The sequence below is a fragment of the Hyperoodon ampullatus genome, assembly GCF_949752795.1.
Source record: "Hyperoodon ampullatus genome assembly, chromosome: 18".
Taxonomy (NCBI): domain Eukaryota; kingdom Metazoa; phylum Chordata; class Mammalia; order Artiodactyla; family Ziphiidae; genus Hyperoodon; species Hyperoodon ampullatus.
In genome coordinates, this window is record NC_136931.1 from 7672565 (window position 1) to 7687437 (window position 14873).

General features: G+C 47.8%; 1 protein-coding gene across 1 annotated transcript in view; it reads left to right on the forward strand.

Moving 5' to 3' along the window:
* Positions 1 to 11050, forward strand: part of LOC307066778 (polycystin-1-like protein 2) — a gene marked incomplete at both ends in the record, with an annotated part of 83467 nt that extends 72417 nt beyond the window's left edge. The window contains 7 exon segments of the mRNA XM_079724022.1: positions 838 to 948; positions 3926 to 4063; positions 6041 to 6226; positions 7120 to 7275; positions 7278 to 7443; positions 7745 to 7748; positions 10889 to 11050. Of these exon segments, the coding sequence (XP_079580148.1) occupies positions 838 to 948; positions 3926 to 4063; positions 6041 to 6226; positions 7120 to 7275; positions 7278 to 7443; positions 7745 to 7748; positions 10889 to 11050 (923 nt within the window).
* Positions 11051 to 14873: the final 3823 nt, after the last annotated feature.

Sequence of the window (14873 nt, forward strand, 5' to 3'; positions counted from 1 at the left end):
TAGGAATGATATCATATTTCCTCAGGTCTAGGATGCTTTTGATTGTGAGATGGGCCAGCAACTTACACAAATTTTACCTTCAGAAAAAAAACCACCAAGCCATTAAATGTGTGCATGAACTGGAAATACGTTCCTATTTCTGAAAATGTAAAATTACATAAGAGAGCAGTGAGAGTCAAAGAGACCCTGAGCCCCTCCTGGAAGGAGCCAGGCAGTAGGAACACTGTGTCGGGGGAGCTGCACAAGTGAGGGAATATTTAGAGAAAATCCTTCCACCTACGAGGCATCACAGAATCCCCCACCCTCATTCTGCCCTGAACTGCCTTCATCAGAGACTTAATCAGCTCCTGACACCTCCCCCAATCTAGTCTGAGAATATTAAGAACAGAGTCCTGAACCTTTTTGTTCCCCAATCAAACCACAGAATCCTACTGTGCTTGTGCACTGAAGGTGCAGAGAGAATGTAATGGAAGGAATTACTTAACACAGAAAGGAAGGGAGGGAGGGAAGGAGGGAGGAGGCAGGTGTACGCAGCTATGCTAGTGAGTCACCAGGCTGAGGGGCAAGAGAAAGGCCGAGCAGCAGGAGACCAGCAGGTGGGAGGGCTCGGAGAATGCTGGAAGCAGGGTGAGTTCAAGGATTTGCCTGTCTCTGCCTGGTTGGTGGCCAGGCACGCAAGCCCTGCCCCTGACCCTTTATGACCACGTCCCCTCTCTGCAGAGGATGGCTTCCCCAGAGCATGGCTCCTGCACCCAGGACACAAGTGTGGCTCCCGTTCCACCCAAGCTCAGACCAGGAATTGACAGGGAGTTTCCAACCCAGGCTTGGGGTTCACAGTGGGTGTTTTCCAGGTGCTGGGGTTCGCTGCTTTTTTTGCGCTGGCGTTGAAGACAGTGGAGGATGAGGAGGAGCCTGTGGCCCCCCTCCTGGGATGCGTCTCTGGCCCAGGTAATGGTGTCCGGGTGCAGGCAGGGCTCTGGAACCTGACAAGGCTGAGAAAGCCCCATGGAGCCCAGACACTGGGTGGTCCCGGCCTCAGACCTTCGCTTCTCATCAGCCTTCACCCTGACTATTGAAGCACCCCCAATCCATCCAGGGACAAGTGACTCCTCCTCTGTCTCTTGGGCAACCTGTTCCCCCCCTTTCCGAGCCCTTCTCTCTGACACCTAAGCATGAAGAGGCACCATGGGGTCCAGTTCTGCAAGGGCCATCATCCTCTGTGTAATCCCAAGCAAGCAGCTCTCTTCCGCAGGGCTCAGGTCATTAGACAACCAAACAACAACAAGCTTGTGTGGGTGAGGGGTGTGAGGGAGCTATAATTAGGGTTCTAAGACAAAGGTCTGCAAACAACAGCCAGGGGGCCAAATCTAGCCCAGCGCCTGTTTTTGTAAAGAGTTTTAGTGGAACACAGCCATGCTGACTGGTCAGAGGAGCCCATGACCAGCCCTCTTCCCCCCAACCTGATTTCTCACTTCCCAGCCAAAACTCCTGAGAGTGTCTCCAATAAGAAAATTACAGAAAACAAGCAAACAGAACAGATTCAACACTCTAACAGTCTATACAGAGATTTTGACTTTCAGGGAAAGTAAAACAGGAACAAACGAAAGGCCACATCCCTACGTCATCATGCAGTGTGGTGACCTCCTCATGGGACTGTAGTCTTCTGCCTTACAATAGGGATTTGGCTTTGTAGATCCAAAAAGTGCATTAAAACCATCTTCCCAAGTCATAAGAGTAATTCTTCTCCAAAGAGACGACAGCCTCCCGACCAATCAAATATTCATTCAGTAATTCCTTTGGCAATTATCCAGGGAGTACTTTCCCAGGCAGTACAATGGCTTCGGAACATGATTTACATAAAATCCAGTCATTGTAAGTGTATAATTACTGATTTTAGTAAATTTATAGAGTCGTGCAACTATCACAATTCAGATTTAGAACAGCTTTTTGGAACTTACCCCCAAAACTTTTTGGAACTTACCCCCAAAAGTTCCCTCTTGACCATGTGAAGTCAATCCCCACTCTCAGCCTCAGCCCTGGCAACACAGCACTGACTGGATGGAACAGGTTGCTGCTCTTGGAATGAACAGCCCATCTGGGAAGACACATTAAACAAGTAAATGCACAAAACGACTTGTAAGAGAGAATGAGGGGGTAGAATAAGAGGGCGGCTCCTAGAGGATGGGAGGGGGAGGGTCTGAACACTGGGCATGTGCAAAGGCCCTGAGGTGGGACAAGAGCTTGTCATTTTATAGCAATTATTGACAGGGTGGCCAGAGCATGGGGAGCTGTGTGTGCATGGAAGGAATGCTTCAAGATGAGGGCAGAGAGGTGGATGGGAAGCAGGTCATACAGGGCCCCGTAGGGCCTGGGGCAATGCCGGGGTTTTGGAGTGTTTTAAATAGGAGAGCAGCATGATCGGATTTGTGATTTTGTGACTGCTCTTGGAGACCAGAGGTACTGGGTCAAAAGTAGAAGTGCGGAGGCCAGTAGGAAAACTACTGAAATGGTCCAGGCTAGAGATGGCATGCATTAGCAGTGGGGGTGGACAGAGGGGCATGGATCCAAAGGGTAGTTGGGTCAATATACCCCTATCAGACTGGCTAAAAATAGTGATAACACCAAATGCTGACAAGGATGCAGAGAAACTGGAGCATTCATACGTTGCTGGTGGGAATGTAAAATGGTATAGCCATTCTGGAAAAGTTTGGCAGGTCCTTTCAAAACTAAAAATGGGCTTACCGTACACCCCAGAAATTACACTCCTGGGCATTTATCCCAGAGAAATGAAGAATTATTTTCATAGAGGAACTTGTACACGAATGTTCACAGAAGCTTTATTTGTAACAGTCAAAAGATATTTAGCCACTCCTAGGAATCTACCCAGGAGAAATGAAAATATATGTCCACACAACACATTCAGAGCAACATTATTCTTAATAGACCAAACTAGGAGTAATCCAAATGTCCATCAACAGGTGAATGGATAAACAAAAGGTAGTATGTCTGTACAATGGAATATTACTCAACAATAAAAAGAAACTAACTACAGGGAATTCCCTGGTGGTCCATTGGTTAGGACTCTACACTTCCACTGCAGGGGGCCCAGGTCTGATCCCTGGTCAGGGAACTAAGGTCCTGCAAGCCACGTGGCACGGGAGAAAAAAAAAAAAAAGAAAGGAAAAGAAAAAGAAACTAACTACTAATATACACAACATGGACAAACACCAAACCATTGTGCTAAGTGAAAGATGCCAGATACAAGAAACTATGTACATATGATTCTGTTTATATGACAAGTCCAGAAAAAAAAATCTATGAAGACAGAAAGAAAATTAATGGGGCTAAGGGTGGGGATAGAGTGGGAGTAGAGACCAATTTTAGGGACATGAGGAAACCTTTAGGGGTGACAGAAATGTTCTAAAACTAGGTTGTGGTGATGGTGGCACAACTCTACAAATTTACTAAAATCACTGAATTGCAGGCTTCCAATGGGTGAAAATTATGAACATTATAGGTCAATAAGGTGGTTTGAAAAAGAAGATACTTGGAATTACATATAACAGTACTTTGAGATATTAGTTACCTTCATCCTTCCATCCTTCCAAGTTTTGGAAGCATTGGGATCCATCTTAGAGTTCAGGAACACAGAAAGACAGCATCCAGGAATCAGTAAGACTTCAGGTGAGGAAGGCATCTGTGCTTTCAGTATGAGGAGAATTCTCCAGCTGGAGAAGAAGGGACGGAATTCTGAGCACTGGGATAGCACGGGCAGAGGCATGGAGGGTAGCGTTGGGAAATGGCTCCCAAGGAGGAGGAACAGTGGATCCCGTTGTACCTGGTGAGGGGAGTCTCTTGGTTGCAAACGTACAAGCTGGTTCCACTGCCCATCTGGGGGACTGTCCTTGTGCCCTTGCTTTCACAGACCCCTCTGCCTTGTTCCGAGCACGAAGAAACAGCAGAAGGGACATCTACCAGAAGCCTCTGGCCTCTGACGTTGAGAAGATGAAAACCACCCACCTCAAGGAACAGAAAGCACTTGCCTTAATCAGAGAAATCTTGGGTAGGCAGCCAAGATTACTTACGAGCAACCTTCCCACTCGCTGGTTCTCAACATAGATTTGAGCAGATGTTGTACAATCTCTGACAGGCCCACACTGCTTCTGGGCCCATCGCCCCAGATATCAACTCTCCCCAGCTTCTCCCCTAAACTTAAAATCCTTCCGTGGCTCTTCCAGGCCCCTGGATAACGTCCAAACTCCCTGCTGTGCTCCACCCACCCAGGTCACCTCTCTCGGCCCCTTGTGCCCTAAGCTCCAGTGACACTGCATCCTGCAGCTCCTGACCCAGGTCCTGTGGCATCTAGTCTGCCTGGAATGTGTGCACCCTCCTCCCTGCCTTTTCCTCTGGTTAATTCCTTTTATTCTTCAATTCTCAGCCCAAAGGCTGTGTCGTCAGAGAGGCTCCTCTGGCCTGCTGACCAGAGGCTTTCAAACCTCACTGTGTGTCTTAGTCTGGGTTCCCCCACAGGCAGATCTGGGTACAAGTAGTTGGTGTGGGAGGCGATCCTGAGAAGCACTGGTGGGAAAAAGTGCAGGAAAGAGGGCTTCCCTGGTGGCGCAGTGGTTGAGAGTCTGCCTGCCAATGCAGGCGACATGGGTTCGAGCCCTGTCCTGGGAAGATCCCACATGCCGCGGAGCTACTAAGCCCGTGCACTACAACTACTGAGCCTGAGCTCTAGAGCCCGCAAGCCACAACTACTGAGCCCACGTGCCACAACTACTGAAGCCTGCGCGCCTAGAGCCTGTGCTCCACAACGAGAAGCCACGACAATGAGAAGCCCGCGCACCGCAACGAAGAGTAGCCCCCACTCACCACAACTAAAGAAAGCTTGTGCACAACAACAAAGACCCAACACAGCCAAAAATAAATAAATAAATTTATTTTTTTTTTAAAAAGTGCAGGAAAGAGACGGAAGCCGATGGAAGGCGGTTGGTGAGTGGGTTCCATGTGGGCAACTGGGGCTCAGTCCTGCTGAGACCTCGGGAGGGGCGAGCGTAGTATGTACCCCCTAGTTGCCACCCACCAGGTCACTGGTGAGGCCTACTTCCGAAGAGGGCGCTGACTCTGCCGCAGCCCTGGCCTGCCCTCCCACGGGGAGCCCATGTGGCCAAACCACAGAGTGGAGGAGCTTGCATAGGAGCTGCATGTACAGAATGAAGCACAAGACAGATGTGGGCAGAACCCCAACAAGTCATCTTGGTGCCAGAATGCAGATTCCCAGGCCCTGGGCCCAGAGATTCTGGTTCAGTACCATTCTGCATCCCCCAACATGATTCTGATGTCAGGCCTCCTAAACTAAATCTTTGTACCTAATGGGCCCTTAGGTCACACTCACCTGTCTACAGGTTCCCTGCTCCATGAGGGCAGGGAACACGTCTGTCATCTTTATTGCTCTATCCTCAGCACTGCAACATGGCAGAGCCTCATTTTTTTTTTTTTTTTTGGCCACACCATGCAGCATGTGGGATCTTAGTTCTCCGACCAGGGATTGAACCCCTGCCTCCTACAGTGGATGCTCCGAGACCTAACCACTGGACTGCCAGGGAACTCCCCAGAGCCCCATTGAAAAAAAATTCTTTTTAAGAAACATTCATACAGCACGAAGTCTGTTCAGGCACTATTTTAAGTGCTTTATAAATATTAATTTGTTGACTCCCTCATCGCAACCCTGTGTGACAGAATTATCCCCATTTCACAGACGAGGAGAGTAAGGCACAGAGGGGTTAAGTCACTTGTGAAGGGCTCATGGATAGGAAGTGGCAGAGCTGGGATTTGAACCCAGGCAGGAGGCTCATGACCTGTGAACTTTACTCCTTTCTGCTGTCCCTATAAGAACTGATTCCTTTGTCACCAGAAGGGCAAGTGGCTGGTCTACAAGACCTCAACTGTTCTGAGCCATGTGCCTTTCCAGTTCCTGCCCTGGACTTGGTAGGAGCTGGGGCCTCTGCCTGACCAGGGGCTGTGCCCCCCTTCCCAGCGCACCTGGGATCCCTGTGGATGCTGCTGCTGGTGGCCTACGGGCAGGGGGACCCCAGCGCCTACCACTTCAACAGACACCTTGGGCACAGCTTCACCCGAGGCTTTTCAGCCGTGCTGGACTTTCAGGACTTCTTCACATGGGCCAACACCACCCTCATGAGCAACCTGGACAGTCATCACCCAGGTACCGTCCACCCACCCCAGGACGTGGGTCAGCTCCTTTCTGGGAACAGCTGTGGGTCACTGTCAACTTCAGCCTTACAGAGAACCAATAACCACAGAGCCATATGCTTTGAAGGAGAGACCCTCTGAGGGTCCCTAGCCCTCCCTGGATGCAGAGTGGAGAACCTCCTCCTTAGATAACTGAGCAGGAATTGGCCAGGCAGAAATGGCGTGCCAGGCAGAAGGGACAACATGAGAAAAGGCAAGCCTGAAACACCGAGGCACTATACTTCCTGGAACTACAGAGCGTTGAGTGCGACTTCAGTGTACGGTAGGCGTTGAGGACCCACGAAAAGCAGAGCAGGAGAGAGGAACAGGGGCCAGATCATGAAGGCTCTGGAAGCTCATAGTTTATGCTTAAGGAAGTGAGGAGCCATTGACAGCTTCTTGGTGAGGCAGTAACATAATCAAATCTGTGGTATAAGCTGCATTGGAAGTTGGAGTTGAGGGTAGGTAAGTTAGGATGCTGGGCAAAAATGATGCAACTGATGTAGGGATGGGGGCAGAGGTGATGGAGAGACGGGGTGGGTGCAGACAACATTGAAAAGGTACTATTGGTGGGCCTCGTTGACCCTTAGGATGTGGGCATCGAGGGAAAGGACATAAATGGTCTCCAAGTTGATGACTGGGTAGGAGTTGCCATTCCCCAAGAGAAGTTATGCAAGAAGTAGACCAGGTCCAAGGTGGGGAGATGGTGATGAATGGTTGAATGTAGTCTGTGGTTGGCCATGAACTTCTTTTGGCTAATTCTACAATGGGTACACTGAAATTCACATTAGCATCCAGGCCAGAAAGCTTGGGATGTGTTAAGATGATGTTGTTGGCTAGATTTATCCACTTGTTTCTCATCTCCAGGCTTTATCACTGATGGGAACTCCAAGCTGGTGGGCAGTGCCCAGATTCGCCAAGTGAGGGTCCAGGAAAGCTCTTGCACTCTTGCCCTGCAGCTGGTTTCTCTTGATGGATGCCGTGTGCCATATTCCCTGGATGTTGAAGAACTGTCAGACTATGGGAAGGCTGGAATGCCTCCGTCCTCAATAACAGCAATGACTTTTGCCAGGCTTGGCAGTACCAGAGCCAGAGCCAGCGCCGAGGGTATCCCATCTGGGGCAAACTCACTGTGTACCGGGGAGGAGGTTACGTGGTCCCCTTGGGGACTGATCGCCAAAGTGCGTCAAGGTAAGGCTCACTGGATTCACATGCAGCAGAGGAAAGACATTTGCTCAAGTCCAGGTCTGATTGGAGGGTGCAGCTTTCAAAACAGGGCTGAGCCAAGCTCACTGTATCATTGTGGGGAGGGGCTGGGGGATTCAGAGGCATTCAGGTCATATTTTCAGGCCCCTGGAAACTGTGCAATCTCAGAGTTCGAAGGGAAATCCTGCTTCCAGCATTCTCAGCCTGGTGCACCAAGCTTGGTGGCCTGTGCTAGAGCCAATACAGGGATGGGGAACTTAGTACGACGTAAAGCGTCCACCACCAGGCAAGTAGGAAGCAGTGAAGGCTCTTAACCTTAACCAAGAATTATGCAGGGTCTGAGGTCTTACCCTACTCATAAGCTAACACACTAGCCTGTTTCATGGTTGCTGGCAGAAGACACAAGACTCCTAGGTCAGAGACAAAGGATTTCATTACTCACAGCAAAAGCAGTAGCAGAGCTTCATGGTGTCAGTTCCCCAGGAAGGGCCACGACAGATGCTTGCCCATGCAGTGAGTTACAGTACCAAGGAGGAACACTGAGCTTGGAGCATTCACTGTTTTTACAGTGGCAGAAGCAAGCCTGCTCTTTGTCTGAAGGAGGATGTCACCTCATCCCTTGAGGTTGCTCACTGCAAACTCAGCCCTGAGATGACGCCTGGGTAAAGCCAACCCAGAGCCTTGCATTCCTGGAATTCTCAGCACGAATGTGCAGGGACACTCAGGGCCCACACACACTGCGTCTCCCAGCACGCTCTAGAGTCAGAGAGCCCTAGGTTTGAAACCCTGGCACTGCTCCTGTTAGCTGTGTAGTCCCAGGTGAGTTAGTGAACCCATGTGAACCTCCATCTCCTCCATGGCACTATTACAGCACCAAGGAACACAGGTAACAAGCCCCAAAGGAGGACACCTGGCAGGGGTCCCCTGGGATTAAGGACAGGCCAGGAATAGCTTATTTCCACATAATAGGTGCTTTCCTGCCACTCAGAACAACTGATACTCTCTCTCTGCTTCTATGTATCAAAGCAGGACGCAGACCCATCAGGGACAGGGCATGTTTTAAAACAGGCCCATCATTACTGCTCTAAGTAATAACAGCTATTATTACTACATGTGCACACACACACACACACACACACACTTCTATTTCCTCCTCACAATGATCCTGAGGCACTGGTGTTAACACTATTGCAGATGAGGAAACTGAGGCCTGAAGACATTATCAGCTTGCCCACAAGGCAGGCAAGGTTTGAACCCAGGTCCCTCTGGCATATGCTCTTTCCACGGCACCCGTGAGCAGATCTCCAGGAACTGGTCTTGTGAACTGCCAGCCCAAGAGGGACTGTGACAGTTGCAGCTGCTGCCTGCCTAAGCCCCTGATGTTCTATGTGGCTGCTCTAACACCATGGTCCTCAAACTTTAAAATGCATCATATATGAAGTACTGTGTATAAAATTGGGACTTCCCTGGTGGTGCAGTGGTTAAGACTCTGTGCTTCCACTGCAGGGGGCATGGGCTCGATCCCTGGTCGGGGAACTAAGATGCTACATGCTGTGCAGCATGGCCAAAAAAATAAAAAATAAAATAGACACGCAACAAGGATATATATATACACACATATATATATATATATATGTATATGTATATATTATATAATTCCCAAGTGCATTATAGCCCTTATTCTGTAATAACTTTTAATTAATTAATTAGGCTGCACCGGGTCTTAGTTGTGGCATGCGGGATCTTCGTTGTGGCATGCGGGATCTTTTTCGTTGTGGTGCGCAGGCTTCTCTAGTTGTGGCACACAGGCTCAGTAGTTGCGGAGCGTGGGCTTTGTTGCCCCGCAGCATGTGGGATCTTAGTTCCCTGACCAGGGAGTGAACCCACGTCCTCTGCATTGGCAGGTGGATTCTTAACCACTGGACCACCAGGGAAGTCTCTGCAATAACTTTTAATGGAGTAAAACCTATAAAGATACTGAATCACTATGCTGTACACCTGAAATTAACATTGTAAATCAAGTATACTTATAGATAGATAGATAGATAGATAGATAGATATAATGTTTAAAACAAACCAAAAAAACGCCAATCATAATCCCTCGGATGGCTCATCAAAACACAAATTCCCAGGTCCCACCCCCAGAGTTTCTGACTGGGGAGATCTGGGGTGGAGCTTGAGAATCTGAAATTCTAACAAGTTTCCAGATGATGTGATGCTACCAGTCTAGGGACTGCATTTTCAGAACCTCTGCTCTGACGGCCAGGGGACCTTTGCACATGGGATGGGAAACTGAGGCCCAGAAAGAGGAAATTAATTCCCCAATATCATAGCAAATGAAGGGCAGACTAGAATCACGTCTCCTGACTCGTGGGACTCTGTTCATTACATCAGTGATTCCCAGCCCTGACTGTACATTAGAAACACCTGGGGGCTTTTGGCAATGCCTGCCACTGCACCTGAGACCAATAAAAACAGAATTCCTAGGAGAAGGATCCAAGCACTGGTATCTTGAAATCTCCCGTGTGGTTTGCATACACAGCCAAGATTGAGAACCCATTGGGAAAATGACTAAAGAAAACAATGACTAAAGAAAAAATGACTAAAGAAAACAATTTAGGTGATGACAAACTTTAACTTTTCATGAAGTGGACTGTCTCCATTCAGAGACCTGCAAAATGGAGTGGAAGGCAGGAAGCTTTTGTAGGGTAAAGAATAATGAACAAGGAAGGGGAAAATAGAAAGTATCTGATTGGCCAGGGCCACAGAGTCAACCTAGTTTGGGATGAGAAGGAAGAGGAAATAAGTATAGAGCCTGGAGTTTGCCTGGTGTTTGGGGATTAGCTGACTGGATATACTGCCTTTCTGGTCAAGGGGAGCCTTTACAGAGACACAAAAGTTATCCAAGTTTCAGTTTGCTGACATGGCACCCTGCACAGGAGCAGCTCCATCTTGGGCCCAGAAATTTATTTCAAGATGTTCATATGGTTACTTTGGTTTACATTTTGAGAAACCACCAAACTGTTTTCCGTTTCACATTCCCAGCAGCAATGAGGGTCTTTGTACACAAATTCCTAGTAGCCACCAAACTGTTTTCCATTTCACATTCCCAGCAGCAATGAGGGTCTTTGTACACAAATTCCTAATAGCCTTTGTGGGGGTGGGTGGGGGGGGCATCTTGTCATTCTCAATGGAGGGGAAGAAGGAACCCCCTGGGGATAAAGAAGGAACCCTGTGGGGATAAAGGCAGGAGTAAACACCCTTGGGATTCCCAGAAGGAGGTCAATTCCAACACAAAAGCAACACTAAACAGTGAAGTGACTTTGGCAGGGACCAAATTGGACGATAAAACCATGGTTTCCCCTTAGAAAGAAAAGCCCTCAAAGAGAATGGCCCTACCTAAGTTGCATGGTTCTTTCTCTCTCTGCAGCTGTCGGAGGAAGGAGAGATTGTCGATTTGCTACTGATGAAGATACTCAGTTTCCTGGGCATTAAATGTAAAAGACAGGAGCCTGGAAGCAGCAGTGAGCAGCCTGAGTTGCTGTCAGAGGCCTGGGCCCCTCAACCTGTATCAGCTGTGCCCCAAATTTAAGCTCTTGGTCCAGGCACAATCATCTGTAGAGTAGGGGAGGGCCAGCATCTTAGGCCTACACTTACCAGTGACTCTACAATCTCTCCAGGTCAATAGTTTTCTGTGTCCATAGAAGAGTTACCAAACCTGGCAAGCAAAAAAAAAAAAAAGGAAAAATACATACATACCTCCATACAGTTGCCACCACTGTCATAGACGTTTGTTCAAATATATTTTCAACTAGAAATATAACAAATATTGTCTGGAGTTCGGGGGGGTGGTGGGAAATCCCCTCTACAGACTAATTATTTCATCTTCTTGGTCAGTCAGGAGTTGCCTTTGAATGATTCTAGTTCAGGGTTTCCCAAACTATGTCCAGGAGATGCTAATGGGTGTCATATTAGTTTGCTAGGGCTGCCAGAACAAAGTACCACAAACCGGGTAGCTTAAAACAACAGAAATTTATTGCTCCACAGTTCTGGAGGATAGAAGTCCAAAATCAAGGTGTCAACAGGGCCGTGTTCCCTTGGAAGGCTCTCTTTTAGCTTCTAGCATGTGCCAGCAATCCTTGGCATTCCTTGGCTTGTAGATGCATCATTCTAACCTCTGCCTCTGTTGCCACATGGCCTTCTTCCCAATATGGGGGCTGGGACTTCAACCAATCTCTTTAGGGGTCACAATTCAACTCATGACAGGTGTCATCCTCCCCCAAATATTTCTAGATCAAATGTGGGAAACACTGGATACACAAGTGCTTTAGCATGGGAACTGTTAGAGCTTTTAATATGCTAAATGTGCACTGTGAATCTTCTGGGATGAGATGAATGTGAGCAATAAAGTGTGTAATGATTCCCAAACCCTTATGACCATGGCTTCTGGTATTGAAGCACTTCAATCAGGGCTAGTGTTCCTTAGGCAATACTTTGGGAGTCGTCGATCTACACCAGTGGTTCTCAATATTGGCTACACGCTAGAAACCCCAGACTTCATCCCAATTGATCAGAATCTATGGGTCCCAGGCATCAATATTTTTTAAGCCCCCCCAGATGATTCCAATGTGCAGTCAGACTTGATAAACATGCTTTAAATTCTGAGAACCACAGACCTAGATAATAAAAGTCTTCCAGGTGACTGTGTGGATAAGTGCACATTTCCCCTCTCCTATGCAGGAGAAGCACCTCACAAATCCTCTCCAATTCACCTTGTCTTGTCTCTCCTCCTCACACACCCATTGTAGCAGATACTCTAGGTAGCCTGCCCCAAATCCATTCCATGCTTCCCTCCTTGCTATCAGAATCCCAATTTGTTCAGGTAGCCCCTACCCCTACCCCACATGACTCATGGTAAGGTGGCCCTGTGGCCACCTCAAAGTAAATCTTGATTTGTCTTAGCAATAGCCCTTGACGGGGCTTCCCTGGTGGCGCAGTGATTGAGAGTCCGCCTGCCGATGCGGGGGACACGGGTTCATGCCCCGGTCCGGGAGGATCCCACATGCTGCAGAGCGGCTGGGCCCGTGAGCCATGGCCGCTGAGCCTGTGGGTCCAGAGCCTGTGCTCCGCAACGGGAGAGGCCACAACAGTGAGAGGCCCGTGTACCGCAAAAAAAAAAAAAAAAGCCCTTGACAATGAGCTGTTTAGGGTGGCCACATGACCCAGTCTGGCCAATGAAAAATGAAAAGAGGTCTCTAGGACACTTTAGGGAAAGGTCAGTTCGCTAATCAAAAGAGATGGGCTCTAGTGCTGGACATTGTCTGGCCTAAGACTGCTGGAACCCTGATAGCTAGCTTGAGACCATGGGGAACAATCTGAAGATGGCAGAGCAGAAAGATGAGAGGAACATGCACACTTGATGAGGTCATTAAACAGCTAGTTTAACCGTGAAGCTGAACTACTGCCAGCCTTCTATCTGGATGAGAGCTTAAATATCCTTTTATGATGGCTGAACCAGGATCCCACCTAACTACCATGACAATCAAAAGCCAGAATCCTTTATAAACAGAGAGACACATAACGTGGCAATACACATAAGACCTTGGGGATTTATCTTCTATCCACCCCAAAGCCCATCATTCATTCTTTATTGTGTCAGGTATGAACATGAGCTATATAGGCAGATAAGCATCAAATAATTCATACCAAGTGCACACATGTCTCCGAAAGTCTGATACAGAAATCTACCCAGACACATACAGTCCGTTAGTTTAAACAGGAAAAGTTCTAAGATCTAGAGAAGTTATAAATTCTTCATTTCTCTTTCCCATCTTTCCCATCCACTCTCCACTTCTCTGTTGACTATAAATATCAAATTGGAAATTTCTTGTCGTGAGAGAGAAAAATATATCTTCTCAAGGAGATGAGCAGGCCCCCCTGAGATACCTGAAAGAAATGACCACTGCATTTTCAGGTGCCTGTACCAACTGTACAATGAGATGACATTGCACATTCCAAGCCATGGATGTTACAAAGATAATCAGACGAAAAAAAATTTTTTTAAATCCACAATGCTTGTTATGTTAAAAAAAAAAAAAAGACACACTTCCTATTGCTTTGGCGTAAGGGCCCACGACATAGCCCACACATTGATATGTGGTCTTGTTCTTCATACCAAATGAGTTAGTGAAGCTAGGAATAAATATTTTAGGGCATGGCTTGCATTATGCTGCAGTGGCTTGTAATAAAACAAAAACAGAACATGACATTATGGAAACCAGCCAAGATCTGGAGTTTAGAGTAGACCACTGTGAGCCAGTCAGCATCCCAAACAGCGGCAAGTAGAACAGAGCTTAAGAGCAGTTGATTGTGAATCAGACTAGAGGGCAAGTTCTGCTACTGCCACCTAGTAACTGCTTAAGTCATAAAATGCCTTCCTCATTCCACTCCTGGGAAAGTTAGTTAAACTTTCTGAGTCTCCAGCTCTTCATCTACAAAATGAGTATAATACCTACCAGAAGGGGTTTGGAGAAGATTACAAAGATAATATCTGCACAGTCCCAGCACATAACAAGGGCTCAATAAGTGGCTATGATTTACTCAGAGGAAAATGGAGCACAACAGCCCTTGCAAGCCACCACACACATGTGCCTACATCTCCAATTTTATAAATGAGGCAGAATCTCACTGTAACATTTGGGTCGCCCAAACACAAACACTCACACACACACACACACACACACACACACACACTTCAAGGTACTCATCCTGTAATACTGAAGGTGTAGAGATTGAAGTGTTTTTCACTCCCCCGTTTCTTTGCTGATTCATGCCCACTCCATAAAATCCATGTTAAAGGTGAGATCTTTCCTCGAACCTGATTATTTTGTCTCCTTGGATTGGGTGGGACATGTCTCCTGCTTAAGTAAGGAACTGATCATGCTGGGTCTCAACTCTCTGCCTTTTGATTGCTCCTGCAGTCCAGACTCCACCAAGAAGCCACTCCTACCCCTTGAACAAGTCCTTGCCCCTCTATGAGTTTCATGATTCTGTCTGTACCCTCTTTGGGGACCGTGGGCCTTTTGGGATCTGTAAAGTAATAAAGTGGGTTCCTGGACTGTTTTCAATATTTCAAAAAGTCAAAGAGAAACTGCATTTGTGTCACCGAGCCTTTGGCCAATGCCCAATAACCATCTTTGGCTGGCATGATTGTTTGGACCTACTATGAATCCTGCTCTGGGTGACCTTGATCCTCGTAGAAGGGAGGGAACTAATCTTTTAACAGAACTGGGAGCACCCTGCCTTCCCCAGGGCCCAAGGGCACTGGAATGCGGTGGCCCAGCAGTACCACCCCTGACTGGAGCCCATTTCACCGCCCGGCTGGGTCGCGGAGGCAAGAAGGCCTGACATACCGC